Source organism: Anabas testudineus, chromosome 16 (assembly GCF_900324465.2).
Source record: "Anabas testudineus chromosome 16, fAnaTes1.2, whole genome shotgun sequence".
Lineage (NCBI taxonomy): Eukaryota > Metazoa > Chordata > Actinopteri > Anabantiformes > Anabantidae > Anabas > Anabas testudineus.
The window spans coordinates 17,134,937-17,151,197 of record NC_046625.1 but is presented as its reverse complement, the minus strand read 5'-3'; the positions used below and the strand labels follow the sequence as shown (position 1 = coordinate 17,151,197).

Genomic DNA, 16,261 nt, shown 5'->3' with positions numbered 1-16,261 from the left:
AAATGTGGTGTTGAAATGTGACTCACAACACAAGCTGAAGACATATAATTAAATATAGACATTGTCAAAATGACAGGCAGTATCAAGATAGTATTTTCTACTTGTATTGCAGAGTTCACGTTTATTGAGTTTTATGAACTGAAGTATAGTTCAGTTAGGGTGACATAAAATTCTTAAAAGCTCACTGACCTGAAATCTTTTACTAAAACAGTTCAGTGTTTATCCACTCTCTTCGTCAAGAGGGAGGCGGCAGCTGGAATTGTCATTTTAATAAGTGATGAAAATGGCTTTTTCAGTGTAGCATCTCTTTCCTGCTCCTTCTCCAAAATAACTTCAGGGTCATCATGTTCTCATATTGATTCCTGATAGACAAAGATTAATCCTATATGAATATGAACCGCTCCGATCCAGTCCTGCCAGTCAATCAGTCAGTTGTTCGGTCAGCCCCCTCTGGTTCTAAACGAGGGCTCCTGTTAATGTCAATCAATAGTGCAGCGCTTAATGGATCAAAGTACCTCAAAGGAATTGACATTGTCTCTGTTTAAAGTCAAAGGGAAAGAATATTGATTTCTATTTTGTTCTCTTTGTCATTAACTCATCTGTCATTTTATGCCAATGGACGAATCACTCAGGTGGTCAACTGGCGAGTTAATAGCTTTTCTCCAGTGAGGCTTACTATTAATATATCTTATGTCAACAGTTATCTTACACCAGGTGACCAGTTGAAGAGGTTAATATGGACAGGCACAGAGCTCTTTAGAAGTGTAGAGCTTTAAGAAGACGTAAAGGCTATTCAATTGAATATTAAATATATGACATAGTTTAATGTTCAATTAATTATTAAAATACTTTCTATATTTATTTATTTTAGTTGGCAAATGTTTTTTTTTAACAATCCTGATTCCTGAACATTGAATTTAAAGCTAAGACCATCTTCAGAAGTTCGACAGCATACAGCTTTAACGTGTGATCTGTCAATACCTCTTCTCCGTCTACAATTGATCTGCTGTGGTTCCTTGATCCTGTACTGTTCCCTACCGAACAGTGCATATCATCCTTTGGGTTAATTTTAGTTGGTGCACTTCTCTAGACTTTGTACCTTCTCAGGAATTGTAGAGAAGAAGAAACAAAGCCACGTCTTGTTTTCTATAGAAGCCTAATGTATATAGACCAACATAACACATGGATAAACATATCATACAATCTAGCCTTCCTTCACAGAAATATATAAAGTTTCTCTGCCTCTGTTCAAGAGGGTTTTAGGAACTCATGCAATATTTTATTTGAGTTGTCTCAGTCAAATGTAGCGTCACCAGCCAGTCTCAGTGGAGATTGGCCAGCAGGAATTGAGATTGGCTGTCAATTGTCAGTCTTATTTGGCACCGGCTGTGCTATAGGCAAATAGCTTGTCACAGTTGGCTGCTGGGAAGGGAATAAGTCGCTAAACTTTCTGGTAGACTGTAGTTTGGTGGCTGTCAGCAGTTCAGTCTGAGCCAATATTCCCTTTTTCTTTCTCTCTCCAGCTAAAAGCATAAACAGGAAGTGAAATAGAGCTGGACGACAGGACACTCCTCAGAGTCTGTCTATACTTCTTTCTTTGTTTTAAGTGTTACTTTACTTTGACCCTCCAGTTTGCTCAATTGACTTTATATAATAGAAGGTTTGCTGTGTAAATGTCATTTAAAATAGACCATTTGTACTACTACAATACAAACCTAGGTATTGCTGCTTTGTTGTGACATCATGCCAAATTAATTTCCCAGCAGCATCGTGGTCGAAAAGTAAGTTCTGTGTAAGGATGTCGTGGAATGTGAAGCATAATCTTTGACTGGTTTCTTGGGTTATAGTCACATGTGTATGTTTTTCCTTATTAACATACACATCAAGATGTTTTACCCTTAGCATGAACAAAAAGGGATTTTGGTACATTTGCAACAGTCAACAACAACAAAGCGAAGAAGAATGCCAATAATATAACAATTGTACATATTTTTTTTTCTAGACCCTATAAAGACGGCTCAAGGCTCCCTGTCCCTCAAGGCTTACAGGCTTACCCCCAAGCTCATGGAGATCTGCAAAGAGAAAGATTTCACTCCTGAGGGGTGAGTGGCCTTTTAAAGAAAAAATTAAAGACACTAGATTTTCCTGATCGCATGTACTTTAAACAGAGGTACAGATGTTTGCATTTATGCATATATAAAGTATATTTCACTTTGCTTACAGGAAAACTGAAATTTAATTTTCTTGTTTTTTCACTCGTTTGATTTTGATTATTCAGTGGATGCAAATATAGGTTTGTGCATCCACAGGGGAGGCATTTAGTAGCAGTTGGAGATGGAGGCTGATGCTGATGATTTATCAACTCGCCCTTGCCCGTCAAACAAATGTTCCATGTTTACGCTTTTTCTGACCCCAAGGCTTATCGTAATTGCTTTTAAATTGCAGCTAAAAATGAATGTAATGAGGGGCCATTTTCCAGGCAGTTCATGGTACTCCAAGTGCAAACTCACATATGCATAAACACACATGAATACACACACATGCTTCAATGCATATGCAACCATAATAACTCAATAAAGATGTCCCAACAGCATTTCTTTTGAATCAAACCAGTCAGATATACATTTGTAAATCCACTTAAAGGAAGTGCATACGCAGGGAGAAGGGACACTTTTAGTGCATCATGCCATTTCCCTTGTATTTCTCCACCTGTGTGTTTCCTTTTGCCAACCTCTGTTATTGACCCAGGGTGTTTGGCCCAGAGTCAGGATTATTCTCATTTCTGCAGCTTTTCATTAGTTCCTATGATTTATTACAGCTCCAATCTGTAGCCATCAGTGTTCCCAATAAGCCCATGATTGAAAGAGGGCAGCTCGGGGCAGGAAAGGACAATATCACTACATTATAACAATCTTGTCTCTATCCTATTATTTCCAGGATAGACTGGAAATCTGAATATCAATAATATTTCTTTTTTTCTAAAGACGCAAAACTTCAGAAGTGCCTCTTTTTTTTCCTTCACTACAATGTGTGGAAAAAACACTCTCTTTCATGTTGGTGTATTTGATGTTACAGAAGCCTGCATATATTGTGCCGCTTTTTGAAAGGCAGAGAAAGAAGAGTGCTGAATAGAACCTTCCCTTTGAACTGCCCTCCAGGTCAGTTGGGCTATGGAGGCAGTGGTCAATAGCCTCCACTTCAGCACACAATCTAAAGCATCAAATTAGTCTGCATGTAGAGTCAACCTTTGGCTTTGTCCAGTGAGGCTCAACTTGGAAAGAGCATGGCATTAAGTGTGCCAAAGTCCAGTAGAGTCGAGCAATTTGTTCTGCCTAGATCGTGCTGTCCTTCCATTTTCTCATAGATACCTTTTTTTCACATCACTCTGTAGGCATTTGAAAAGGTCATAATATGCAGGAAATATTTTAAAGTGCCGGAGATGGATAATTGTGCCAATATGTATGCCAAACAATGTTCATTTTATTATAGATTTTCCCTATAGACCTCGCTTTTTCATGCTAATTTTGTTATCATCCCCACTCAGACTCTCAGGCAGGATTGTCCACTTCCGTTGAGCCTTTTCTTAAAGTTTGCCTGAGGTTATGCTCTTTGTGAAACGCGCAACATTTATGAAAATTGCCTGATTATAATCAAAGGAAGCTATACATCTCTATTTATCACGTATAGGAGCATAATATAAACATCTGTTTCTGGTGCAGTGCACATAGTGAATTAATGCAGAAAGTGTATTGATCCCATAACAAGCAGGAGCCATCTAACAAGACAACGTTTGTAGCTTGTGCACTGTGCACAAATAGTATTCTGAACCAAGGTGCTATTGGATTTATGTGAGACATTAAGCAAAGTTTGAAGTTCCATTTTGTGTTAACAGGCCCATGTTAGAGAAATAAGGATAAAGACAGAGCTAAAGGATGCTGCTTATGAACAGCTTGAGCAAGAAGACATGATTAAAACTCAGCATCCTAAGTCTCATAATGCTCAGATGGCAGTGCGGACATTGTATCACACCACTGTCAGCTATCAAAATTTTGTATGCTAAACAGTAATATTTGCTTTGCAAATGGCTGAAGATGAATCTGCTGAGAAGTAGTAACAGTACATTTATCCATTTGCAACTTCTGTAGTAGTAGAAACGTACCTACATGAAACGTTGTCAGAATATGCTCAGGTAAACCTGCAGTAGACCCACAGCTAGAAAAATGATGAACCCGAATCCTCCCTCTGTTCACTTAAAACATTTTGAAAATGGTCATGTTGAGAAGTCAAACTGATTTAAATATCTCAAGTGTCTGAGACTGGTTTGTTTTCTTGGCATGAGTTTTGTTTGTTAAAGGCTAATTTCCACCTCTGATTCATCCTCATTCTTATGTGGTGCGTCACGCATGCAGTTATTGTGCATAAGCAGGCAAGCTGTCCCGTTAAAACTGAATGAGATTTTTTTCAGTATCTAGAATGTGTCACAGAAATAATTTCCAGTCTTACTGGAGATAAGTGCAAACATTGCAGTTTACAGTAACATGCATCCCCACTATGATGGCACTTTGTCTTGTAACCTTTCTTTTCTCACTTCTGTCTCCCCTGTTTTGTGTCTCACTCTCCAGCTTGAAGAAAGCCAATATTGGCTTTGAACATATGTTCGAGGAGGTGCCCATTATCATCAAAAACTCCCACCTCATCAGCGTACTGATGTGGGAGCTCGAGGACAAATCCACGGTCGCCGACAAGCATGAACTGCTCAACCTTTCAAGCAGGTCAGATGTCAACACATTTACCAAGAGGGCCTAAGGCCAGACATGTTGGTTGTAAAAATATCAAGTGAATCCAGATTCGAGATCAACTGTTTTGAACAGTTATCCTCAGGGGACAGGCATTTACAAGATGTATCTGCATGGTCTTGTGGGGACGTGTGGGTTTATCAACATCTGTCCTTTGTAAAAAGCTCCGACCTTCAATCCTGCCGTAAATTTTCCAATCTTGCACTGATACTTCAGGGAACACGTATATTATTTAACAGATTCCACTGCTGCAGGTACTTGGCGGCTCTTGCGAAGAACATGCAATTTATTTATCTCATACTGTAATATTATATTAAAAGTCCTGTGCAAGATCAGAATTGTTGGACGCTTTTAGTCATTAGACTTACGAATTGAAGCAGTAATATAGTGAGTTTCATCAGCAGACCTCGCTGTGTCTGATCGGCCTTTGTAGAAATTATTCTACAATCAAATCCGGGAAACAGAGGTTATTGATGGAAATTGCATCACCCTGAACTATCCAACAATAAGCAAAGATTTAAATTAGATTCATTGGCACAGAGTTACAAAAGGACTGTGCATACATATCTAATGAGAATGCAGTCAGTTCTTAAAAGCGTCTTAGAAGCTTTAAAGGCATGTCATGGTATCTCTTTAAACCTACAGGCTGCTTTCACAGACATGAGTTAAAGCTACTTCTAAATTAACATTGATTTGACATTAGGGATCTCATGAGCATTATCTGTGTCTGTTTCAAAGTCTACCAGAGTGTAGACAAGAATAACTGACGTTGTCCGTCTTACATACCCAGGTTTTCAAATAGTTATTAATAAACCTGGTTCATTTTCTTTTATCCAACAATTAACATGCCGTAGTAACACAAATTAATTTTCTTTTCAATACAAAGCTCATGCTTATGTGACACTTTATTCTAAAACGTATTAAAAACAGATAGGAGCTGGATCATAACTCTGAATGACACATTCCTTCATTACAGTGAACACAGCCAGAGAAGTTAACTTTGAAAAAGCACCATGAACTGTGCTTTCATCTCTGGAAAGTAAATGTTCATACGTACTGTCTGTGTTTACCCTGCTTTGTTAGTTTGCTTTACAATATATCATTAGCTGCAGAAATTACCATTAGAAATGTACCATGTCTTCATCTTACTCGGATCATTTTTTAAAGATTCAGTACACAGCTGACAACACCAATGAAAAAGGGTCAGATTTGGTGATCCGCAATGTCATACCCACAAAGAAATTACAGTCCACATACACATTTTAATTCAGTTCCACATTTGACTACTTACACAACTAGGACCTATTAGTGCACTATTGGCTTAGTATTGGTTGTTTGATTGGGATATTCAATCCAGAGCTAGCTATAGTAAATGTCAAATCTAAATGTCAAAGCATATTTATTCAGAAATGTCTCTAAAAACAGGACCTGCCATCAAACTTTGTCTTTGCAACTAATGAGCACAATACGAACAAATATCACCCCACCATATCAACTCACAGTCTGGCTCCTTAAGTCTTGCATTTATATCTCAGAGGCTCTCAGCATCAGTCTCTGGAGAATTTATCAGCAATCATTTATGGAGATAAACCACCGCAAGTGGAGCAACAGCTGTGAAGCTGCTAATCAAAAAGCTTCCCATGGGCAGGTGTGAGAAATTAGCACAATAACGACTCAAAGTGCTGATTTACACACTGTTGGCGCACAAAGCACACTGTGCTTATTTATACACTGCAGTGTAGCACATCAGGAGTTGTTGTGATTCACCTCATCTGTATCTTGTAACACAAGCAAGCCTTGAATTAAATGACGACTCCTTTGTACAGAGTTTGCATGTGCGTGGCCAACCAACCCTGGCACTAGTGCAATCATTTGTTACAAATGATCAAACACAGTAAAGGAGAATACTACCTTTTTCTTGCATATTGCCCCATTTTCCAAATGATTACTCAGATGCTGAGACATAGCTTTTCATATGACCTGAAATTGGGCGGAAGCAGCCCACCCCTCCCCATAGGTTTCCCAGCATGACTGCCGATGGGATGTCTGGCGAGATGAAATTGTTTCCTGAAGTTGTCAGATTGCTGCGCAGCTCTGTCCTTGTATTGGATTGTAGCGTCCATCTTTCAACATCATCTGCTGACAGCCCCACCCTTTTCTCCTCATTTCCACCCCTTCAAAAAAGTAAACGATAATGGGTTTTATTTAATGTTTTTCCTTTTGTCTCATTTTCCAATCTGCAGCCCCATTTGTCACTGTCATCTACCTCTAAGGCTGAGCGAATGCAGTTTCACTCCAGCAAACAGGGTTGATCTTACCACAGATGATGATGTTGATCGTGGTGATGGATTGCGTGAATGTAAATGCATTTATGTAGCTTTTTACTCCCAAAGAGCCTTGAAATGCCTCTGTGCGCCTATGTTTCAAAGTAGTCTGTATTTATGCGATCTCACAATACTTTTTGTATGAGGTTCGTGTGTGATCATACATGGTCTTCACTCATTTTAAATTCCCATTTTTGAGAAGCTCGCATAGCTCAATATAAATCATACTTTAAGTCTCACATTTGTTCTGTAATGTGAATGTGCTCGTTGGTCAGTCTGTTACCTGCTCTCCGATTAGTGTAATAGGCTTTTTATGTTGTATGAAAAATTTTTTAAAATATCTTTCTGCTGCACAGTGAGATTAGTTTTAAGTAGGGAGACACTGAGTGCAGGGAGAGAGGACCAGACCTATAAAACTTCATGAGCAACTGTACAAAGAAGGAGACAAGTGACAAAGGTGAGAAGAAATAACAGGACGTGGGCTTACAATGGTGGAAGTGACAAATGTTTTTGTAAATGTAATAACCTGGAATGAATCTTGACAAACAAACTTGATTCAATGAGATGTGCCATTTTTCAACTGCCAAGAACATATATATGTTTATATTATTTATTCATTTTTCGGTCTATTAAAATAATAATGGTAATGGGCGGTGAGAATCGATAGAGGAATTTCAATAGGTTAATGAGTTGTGTATATGTTTTGGAATGTGTCTCTAACCAACTATAAATCTGTCTGACAATATACATTTGAGACACCTATAATCTCACATTTTTATGAAAATAATACTTTTAGGACAATATTAGTGCCAGGATATTTCATGTGTTCTTGAAAACATATTACTTTGCTATGGAAGCAAGCCAATGATCCATACTGTGCCCCAGTGCATCAGTTAAAAAGACTTCATCAAACTAAAACACTCATTGTACGAATGGAAGTGACTTTCCTGGCAGCTTTGTTAAAAAACTCCTTTCAGAACCTTCAATTTACTGAATGTTGGGCACCTTTTGCTTGTACATTGATATAGTTTGTCCACCATGTCGTGTGCGAATATGAGCATACAGCCCTAGGCTCAGAGCATGGTGCATATGCTCCTATTGAACCTGAGCTTAAAACTGAATTTGTGATCATTGAAAATCCCTCGATAAACTTTGATTTCTAATTCAGGATTTATTGGAAGGCCCGCTGCCCTGTCTGAATAATTGAACCTTTTAGAGTTTATGGCCAGATGCGGTGTAGTCTATAATACATTATTCAGTGTGCAGTTTTTCCAACGATATGTACCTGGTAACATCAAATTCTTTTGGTGTTTGAAAGTTCGTAGTTATGAGCAGTGGCGTGATTTCTTTGTGCAGTGATGGTTTTCTAAAGGTCTAGTAACAACTGAGCATGCTACAAAATACAAAAGAAACGCTGAACACCAGAGCAATCAAAAGATGTTGGTTAAATTTATATAACCCCTCATTACCAAACGTGTCAAAGAATTAACATACACAAGTATTCTGGATGTATTTACAATCTGTTTCTGGAGAAATGGTAGAATGCTTTACAAACTAAAAAGAAAATGGCATAGTCCAGTCTAGTGCACTGAATGATACATACTCACTCGTGCTCAGCTCAAAAGCTCAACACATACATAAACGACAGATGTTTTAAAGGATCCCGCTCTGACTAAATGATTTCCTTTGCATATATTATAAATGCACACTACACACATTAGCTACCATATTGCTTGATGAAATAGTTTTAAATGGGCTCTCGTCAGCAGGAATCAATTTTGACACAGTCGGAGGGACACAGTAGGGAAGTGTTATGGTGAGATTTGGTCCTGGGCCATCAGTTTTCATGTTTACATCTCTGCACTGCAGTAGCAAGCTGACAGACTGATCACACAACAGTCAGCACAGGCAAATATGATGCCGAAAGTGATTCATGCTGTGTGACCTATGAAAATTACTGTTGAGCTCTATTGAAAATCATACACTATTGTCTTTGTGTTCGCACCAGTTAAATAATCATGGTATGTGCAATATTTGCACTCAGGCAGAGGATTCAGTCTCCTACATTTACAGATACGCGGTGGAGCTGCCCGACATGGATATAGACAGGACTCTTGAACCAATTGTAAAGCTTTTGAGAACATTGTTATAAATCAACAATAATTTATCATCAGTGTTTTCACAATTACCTGCATGAATATGATGATTAGTTTTCTCTCCCTGTGAGCATGGAGGGCTTTGTCTGGATGTGTGTCTGCATGTAAATGTACTAAGATGAAAATAAGTAACTTTAGAATGTGCATGTATTTTACACACATATTTTGTATGTGTATAATGGATATCTACTGTCACAAGATATGGTAATAGCACTGTTTGCAATTTCCTGGTTTTCGGCGTAAATTAGTCATGAATATTTCTAAGTTTATAAAACACAAAGTCATGATCTTTCGTGTCTTTATTGATCACAGCAATTAAACATACAGTGTATGTTAAAGGACAAAGTAAACTGTGTTTTAATAACTGCTTGAACCACCTTTGGCAGCAGTAATCTCAAGCAAGTGCACGACCACAAGGAATCACAGAACTGCTTCAACTCAGCCATATACTTAGGATGAGTATATGGAACTAAGCCTGAATTCTTCACAGCAGTACGCAAGGTGTAAAAGTGAACCCTGAACCTCCATATCATTATGTTGCAAGAAAGGTACCAGTTTCTAGGAAAAGATGTAGCTGTAGAGATGGTTATTTAGATTTTTTTTATTTGAGACTTTGTAGGGTCTAAGAATTTTAAGTTGGGCAAAAAAAAAAAAAAACTCAATCAAAAAGTATTGATTCATACTATTGTTGAATGAAAAATCTTAGCAAAAAACACAGCCAACACATGCAATCCTTGAGGCTACAATTGTCACTCACATCAAGAGTCAGAATCTGTTTTCCCACAGTACATTCTGCATTATGTAGTACCCAAACACTAAAATGACACAATGTAATTCCACAGAGCAACGCACAAGAGTTTAAGTAGAGCAGTGCAGCATTGTCAAGGTTGAACATAAGACACTGGTGAGACATCTTGTTAAAAATGGGGCTCATGGGAGGAGGGTGAAGAGGAATGCTGGTAGAGTTGTGTGTTGAGTGTTGTCAGCGGGGCAGTGTTGGAAGAAGATGAGGGACGTGGTACCAGAGCACAGAGATGTAACACAGGGACAAGAGGATGGATCCTTCAGACTGAGTACCGCCAAACCCCTGGAGAGAGGCTTCATGTCAAATGTCAGGATTCATAAGAGCCAGATATCTGGTAGAAGGTGAACTTAAGAGATTGGGTCAGAATACATGTGCAAACAGACTGCTGAAAAATGTGCAACATTTTTAGTCTCTGAAGGGACAAATTAAAATAAAGCTTCAAATATTTTAAATTTAAAGTGGCTGCTATTAGATGGGAAGGGACATCTTGGGGTTTAAGTATCAAAGGACGCAGAATCTTCTAAGGCAACACTTCTGACACGATCAGGGGTCAGAGTGGGTGAGTAAAAAATAACTCCAGCTGACACGTGGTATTCACACGTGATCTGTTTGGATTCTGCTGGAATTGTGATTTCAGTTGCATATTGGCCAGACAGAGCTGGCGGGATTGCAGGTGAAGGGAAATGATGTTGCTCTGTGGCCTTTCATGTGATTTTACTGTTGCTTTTTTTTTTCAGGTTTTATTAGGATATAAGGAAAAAGAGATAACATTTCAACTTGTTGGGTGGAAGTTTTTCATAAGCTGATGAACCTATACAACGATATCCTGACCACTTCTAGATAATGACATGATCTATGTGCTCCTGAAACCTGACTTAATATTGCCCATGGTGGTCAAGCAAATGCCTTGTATAGTAGCCTGTTATCACTATGTAAATGGCAATATATATATATATATATATATATATATATATATATATATATATATAAATGCAGCCATAAGCTCAGAATGGCTCTAGTGTAAAGCGTTTGAAAGAATAATTACTGGGGTTACCAGGTTACAATCGGCTTTCTCGACTAAGCTGATTTTTTTTTAATGGGGAAACCTGGTTTCTCTAAGTGACTTTATTTTAAGTGCATGTAAACACAGTCACTGCTGATGGAAGTACACAAACATACGCATGACATGCTGACATTTCTCTTCCAGCAACCACTTGGAGAAGAGTCTTCAGCTCCTGATGGACAGAGTGGATGACATGAGCCAAGAGATTGTCAAATATAACACCTACAGCCGTAACCTCAGTAAGCAACAGCAACAGAAGCACCAGGTAACTCTCGCACAGGCTCGCTCACACACACAAGCTTTCGTGAACCGAAGCACACCTACCACCTACAGACACAATGAGCAAGCAGAAGCAGCAGCAGCACAAACATCAACTTGCCAGCAAGCGTGTATGGTGAATAGGCACAAATACGCGCACATACACACACACAATTGCAATCACACATCGATGCACCCACAGCCACAAACCCAGCAGGAAAACAGCAGGTATAGTTCTCCCAGACATGGACACAACCAATTGCAGCTATAATCACAGCAGGCAAGCAGCAGAAGCGCCAGGTAGCGCAAAAACACACGAACAACACACAGACACAGAAATACGGTTCACCAGGCTCGGAAATGAATGCGCATTCACCAATTAAATATTGAAAAAAAAAGCTTTAAAATAAAAACTTTTACTAACCTCTGTAGCTGCACACTATATACCCACAGCATGTCGGCTATACTCACAGTCATATACTTGAATATTCCATAATTAAAAAGTAATTGAGACAAACATTAGGCTTTTCAGCTATGTAGTTAGTAAGAATAACATGCAGACTTGAAAGACTGCCCGAAAACTCATAAAAAAACAAACACTGCTTATACTGAGGGATTTACAAATTAGTGGGCAACAAGCAAATCATCACGAGTACCAGTACCTTCAAGCAAAGACACAGGTTTAAAAGTCATTTCTGTTGTTTTGGGAAGACACTAATGAGATAAGAATGACTAATGTTAACCTTCAAATATTTGTCATAGTATTATCATCCCTCACCTCGCTGCAGCTGCTGGCACGCGCCCACTGCAGATCAGCATCACTTCAATTTCAGACACGCTTCTCCTCCATCTGCTGAATTATTTTTTCCAGTCAAGGAAGTGGTCGTTTTCATCACCACAAGGACTCCTTGTGTTATACAAGAACTAATTTATCCTTATGTCAAGAAGAGTACATTCAGAAGGCTAAATACCATGAGTCATGCTCAGTCTTCATGTCATTCGACCACAGGGCAGATGACACTTAGGGACACAAAGCTGGGATTAATAAATATCTGTCTTTATAAAGAGTAAGTGAAAACGCACTGTTCTTTTGCTTCAAAGACAAATTTATAGATAAAAAAAAAAACACAAACTATCTCTCCTTCAGCACCAGCAGTCCAACTTTCTGTACCAAGTTGGACAGAAGATAAATCTAACAGATATAATACCTGTGAATTTCAAAGTGTCATTTTTTGTTTGTTTGTTTCTGGACCAGTAACAAGATTCATCAGAAACTCCAATGTCATTTAAAAGCAGCAGCAGTAGCACTATATAAAACTCATACTGCAAGGACACAAGGCACGCACATGCACGCACCACCTACAAGGCCAGAAGCACCAAAACACCAGAACAAAACAGTCAGCAACGTACCATCTGCAAACAGACTCAGAGAGATGCGTTATAACATCCAGCAACTCATGCAAACAACGGTCACACACACGCACTGAGTACTCAGGAAAATGGAAGTAAAGAGGCACGAGGTGACTCACTGATGCGCGCACACAATCTCCCACCTACATTCAAACAGCTACGTTATTCTGTCATTATTCTCTGCAAATGGAAATGAGGAAATGTCTGAAGTGTTAATGTTGATCCAGGCTGACTCATCATCATCTCAGCTGACAAGCAGCTCAAACTGCGGCCAGGTTCACACACGCTAGGTGGACTTGGAACACGCGCTTATGGCCACAGGTAGTCCGCTGTATAACACACAAGGCCAATCACAACCTGGGCCACAGTGAAACACACTGCTACGCAGCCACACATCCCCAGGCCACTCACCTACACTGCAGCTATTATGATCCATCATCTTCCCCCTTCCGACCTACTGATCATCACAACCCCCAAGCCTTAGACTTGATACACACATATACAAACACACACACACACACACACACACAGACGTCATACACAATATCGCACAGACAGCCCCTTTAATGGTGTCTACTCTTTTCATGTTTCACATATTTCTCTCCAATGAACAAACAGTGCACACAGAGGAAAAGAAAGTGAGCCTCTATTACACCTTTCAGACATCTACAGTGCTTGCTCCATGTAATCTTGTGCTATTGACCCTGCTGCGTTCTGGACAAATGGAACCTTATTAATCATCATAGAGAGTTGCAAAAAGGTAGCTTGCTGAGAGGGCTTCATTTGTCATTTATAGCTTTCTGAATTTGGTAAATAGCTGGTTCTCTGACACGGTCTTTGGCCAAGTTAGTCTTTGTACTAGGAAATGTATTTCTCATTCCTCCTGATGTATTCATTTTTTATTTCCCCCTCAGCCACAGAAGCAGGCAGCACATTGAATTAAATATGTTGCAATCAGTTAATCTTATTAACCTATAAAACATAATTTATGGTTAATGACTCAGATACAATTAGATAATTGGGCAATATTTTGTGCGATATTTAATTGTTTTTCATGACATTAAACTGAGAAATCTTGAAAGGCAAACAAAGTCATTTTGTTGTTGATGCTGAATAAAATCTGAGCCACCAAAAAGCAGTGTATTAAAAGGCTAGTGTATTAAAAGCCATGTGGGAAATTAAAACAAAAACATTTAGTGATATAGGGTTCTTCACTTTGGCCCAGATCCTAATCCAAAGGGGCCCTGGGATAGTGAAGTCCAACACACTCGGCACCATGATACACCATCCCTTATCAAGCAGTTGCAGTTAAAAAAGAAATGACAGTTTTACAGTAATTCCCTGGGAATTAATGTGAAGTTGTAGAAATTAATTGCCAAAATGATTTGTTTACATGCTTCAAAGACAAATTTATAGATAAAAAAAAAACTAGAGCTATCTCTCCTCCAGGACCAGCAGTCCAACAGTCTGTACCAAGCTGGAGGAAACACAGAAGATAAATCCAACAGATATAATATCTGTGAATTCCAAAGTTTCATTGTTTGTGTCTCATTTAATTTTTGGCACACATCTTTACAGTGCTAATTTCTTAAAATATTTCTCTCGTGGCAATTATGACGCGCCACGTGATCTGAGCTGACGGTGAGCATGTGGCGATCCATTCGCAGGCCCAGAATTTGTGGCAGGGACAATACACCCAGCCTGATTAGACCGATCTGGACCCTGTCTCACTCTGGTCCCAGCTCTGGACCTCTAGTCTAGATACCAAAGTTGGAATTTTTAGCTCTCATACTAAAGCCAAAAGCAGCACAGTGCCAGGAACTCGCCATGCATGAAGCGTGGTGGTTCCAGCAGCATGCTGTGGGGATGCTTCTTTTTCAGCAGGCCCAGGAAGACTTGTGGAGGTAGAGAGTGAAACAAATACCGAAAAACCCTGCCGCAGTCTGTAAGAGAACTGCGACACGGGACAGGATTATTTTCCGCTAAGACAACAACCTCAAAAATAAACCTGAAGCTACACAGGAGTCCAGACCTCAATCCAATTCAGACTTTGTGGTAGGACATGAAAACCGCTGTTCACTCACAGTCCCCACACAACTTGACAGAGCCTGAGTAGTTTGTCAAGAAAAACTGGGGAAAAAATAGCAGTGAAAGGTGCCTCACCATCATGCTGCCTTAAAGGAAGGATGTTTTCATCACTCCTTAATTTGAATCAACTAGATTTTTTTATTAACTTCTAAATGGTGATGTTTTTTTTTTTTTGTTTTTGTTGTATGTTTGTATTTACAGTATATATGAAGTGTGGAGCATTAGTAATGTAAAACTGTAAAATATACAAATGATTTGAACAAATTGTTACTTTTCTTATTTATTGTTTATCTTAGCAGTTTTTGTCACTTGTACAGAAGCATTGTGGGATGTTTGGTTGAAAGCTCTCGAGCTGCTCCTTTCCTCCGTTCCCGCTACAACCTCCTCTTCCTCTGGTCTGTGTCAGTCTCTCCTCCATCTTGCCAAATTAACAGGGCTTTTAGGATCTCCAGAGACCCGACACCTCACTGATTTACCGACTGTCAGCCCTCCACAAATCACTCCATCCCCGTCAGCACATATAACTTCGCTTTCTCCCAGTCTCCACAACCTCTTCTTTCATCACTGTGTTTCTGTATGTCTCACTTCCTTCCTGTTACTGTTTCCACTCCCCGTCTCTCTCCTTCCTCTTTGTATTATCCCCTGCCACTGTGCTTTCTACGTCTCTCTAACGATATTTTTCTCTTTCCTGTTACCTTGCGTCTTCCTGTACCTGACTTTCTCACTTTCCTCACTCCCACTCTTCACCACTGTGTCGTCATTGTTTCACCCTGTCTTTATCATCAAATTCCCATCCTGTCTTTTCTTGCCTCCATCTCCCATGTGTCCCTCGTCTCCTTCTCTGTTCACCTTCTGTTTTACCACCTATTCACTTTTTTTCCCACTCAGTACTGTTTAGTTTTGTTTTTCTCCCCAAAGCCTTCTTGTTCCTGTGCCCCCCCACCCCTCTATTAATGCCACCCTTCTTTCTCTCTGCTCCTTATCCTCCAGTACCTCCAGCGTCGGCAGCAGGAAAACGCCCAGCGACAGAGCAGGGGGGAGCCCCCGCTGCCTGAAGAGGACATCAGCAAGATGTTCAAGCCCCCCCAGCCTCCACCACGCATGGACACCCTGCTTATTGCAGGCACGTATGCAATCACACAACACACACACACACAACCTCCATCCACATTTCCACCAGCGAGGACCCCCCCCCCCCCCCTCAATCTCCATCAGCCGCCTCTGCTCCTCTCACAGGAGCTCAGGTTCTGTTTTGTAATTATCTCTGCCATTATCTTGAAATTACATTAATTTAAAGTTTATTGACTCAGTCTCCAACTCAACCGCCCCTTTCCCCGCTGTTTCATGCTGCTCACTTCTTC

General features: G+C 39.7%; 1 protein-coding gene across 1 annotated transcript in view; it reads left to right on the top strand.

The window, feature by feature from the left end:
* LOC113170330 (eukaryotic translation initiation factor 3 subunit H) overlaps positions 1–16,261 on the top strand; it is a 45,074-nt gene that overhangs the window by 28,280 nt on the left and 533 nt on the right. The window contains exons 4-7 of the mRNA XM_026372391.2: positions 2,003–2,102; positions 4,623–4,772; positions 11,289–11,409; positions 15,891–16,023. Coding sequence (XP_026228176.1) covers positions 2,003–2,102; positions 4,623–4,772; positions 11,289–11,409; positions 15,891–16,023 — 504 coding nt within the window. The remainder of the gene's footprint in view (positions 1–2,002; positions 2,103–4,622; positions 4,773–11,288; positions 11,410–15,890; positions 16,024–16,261) is intronic.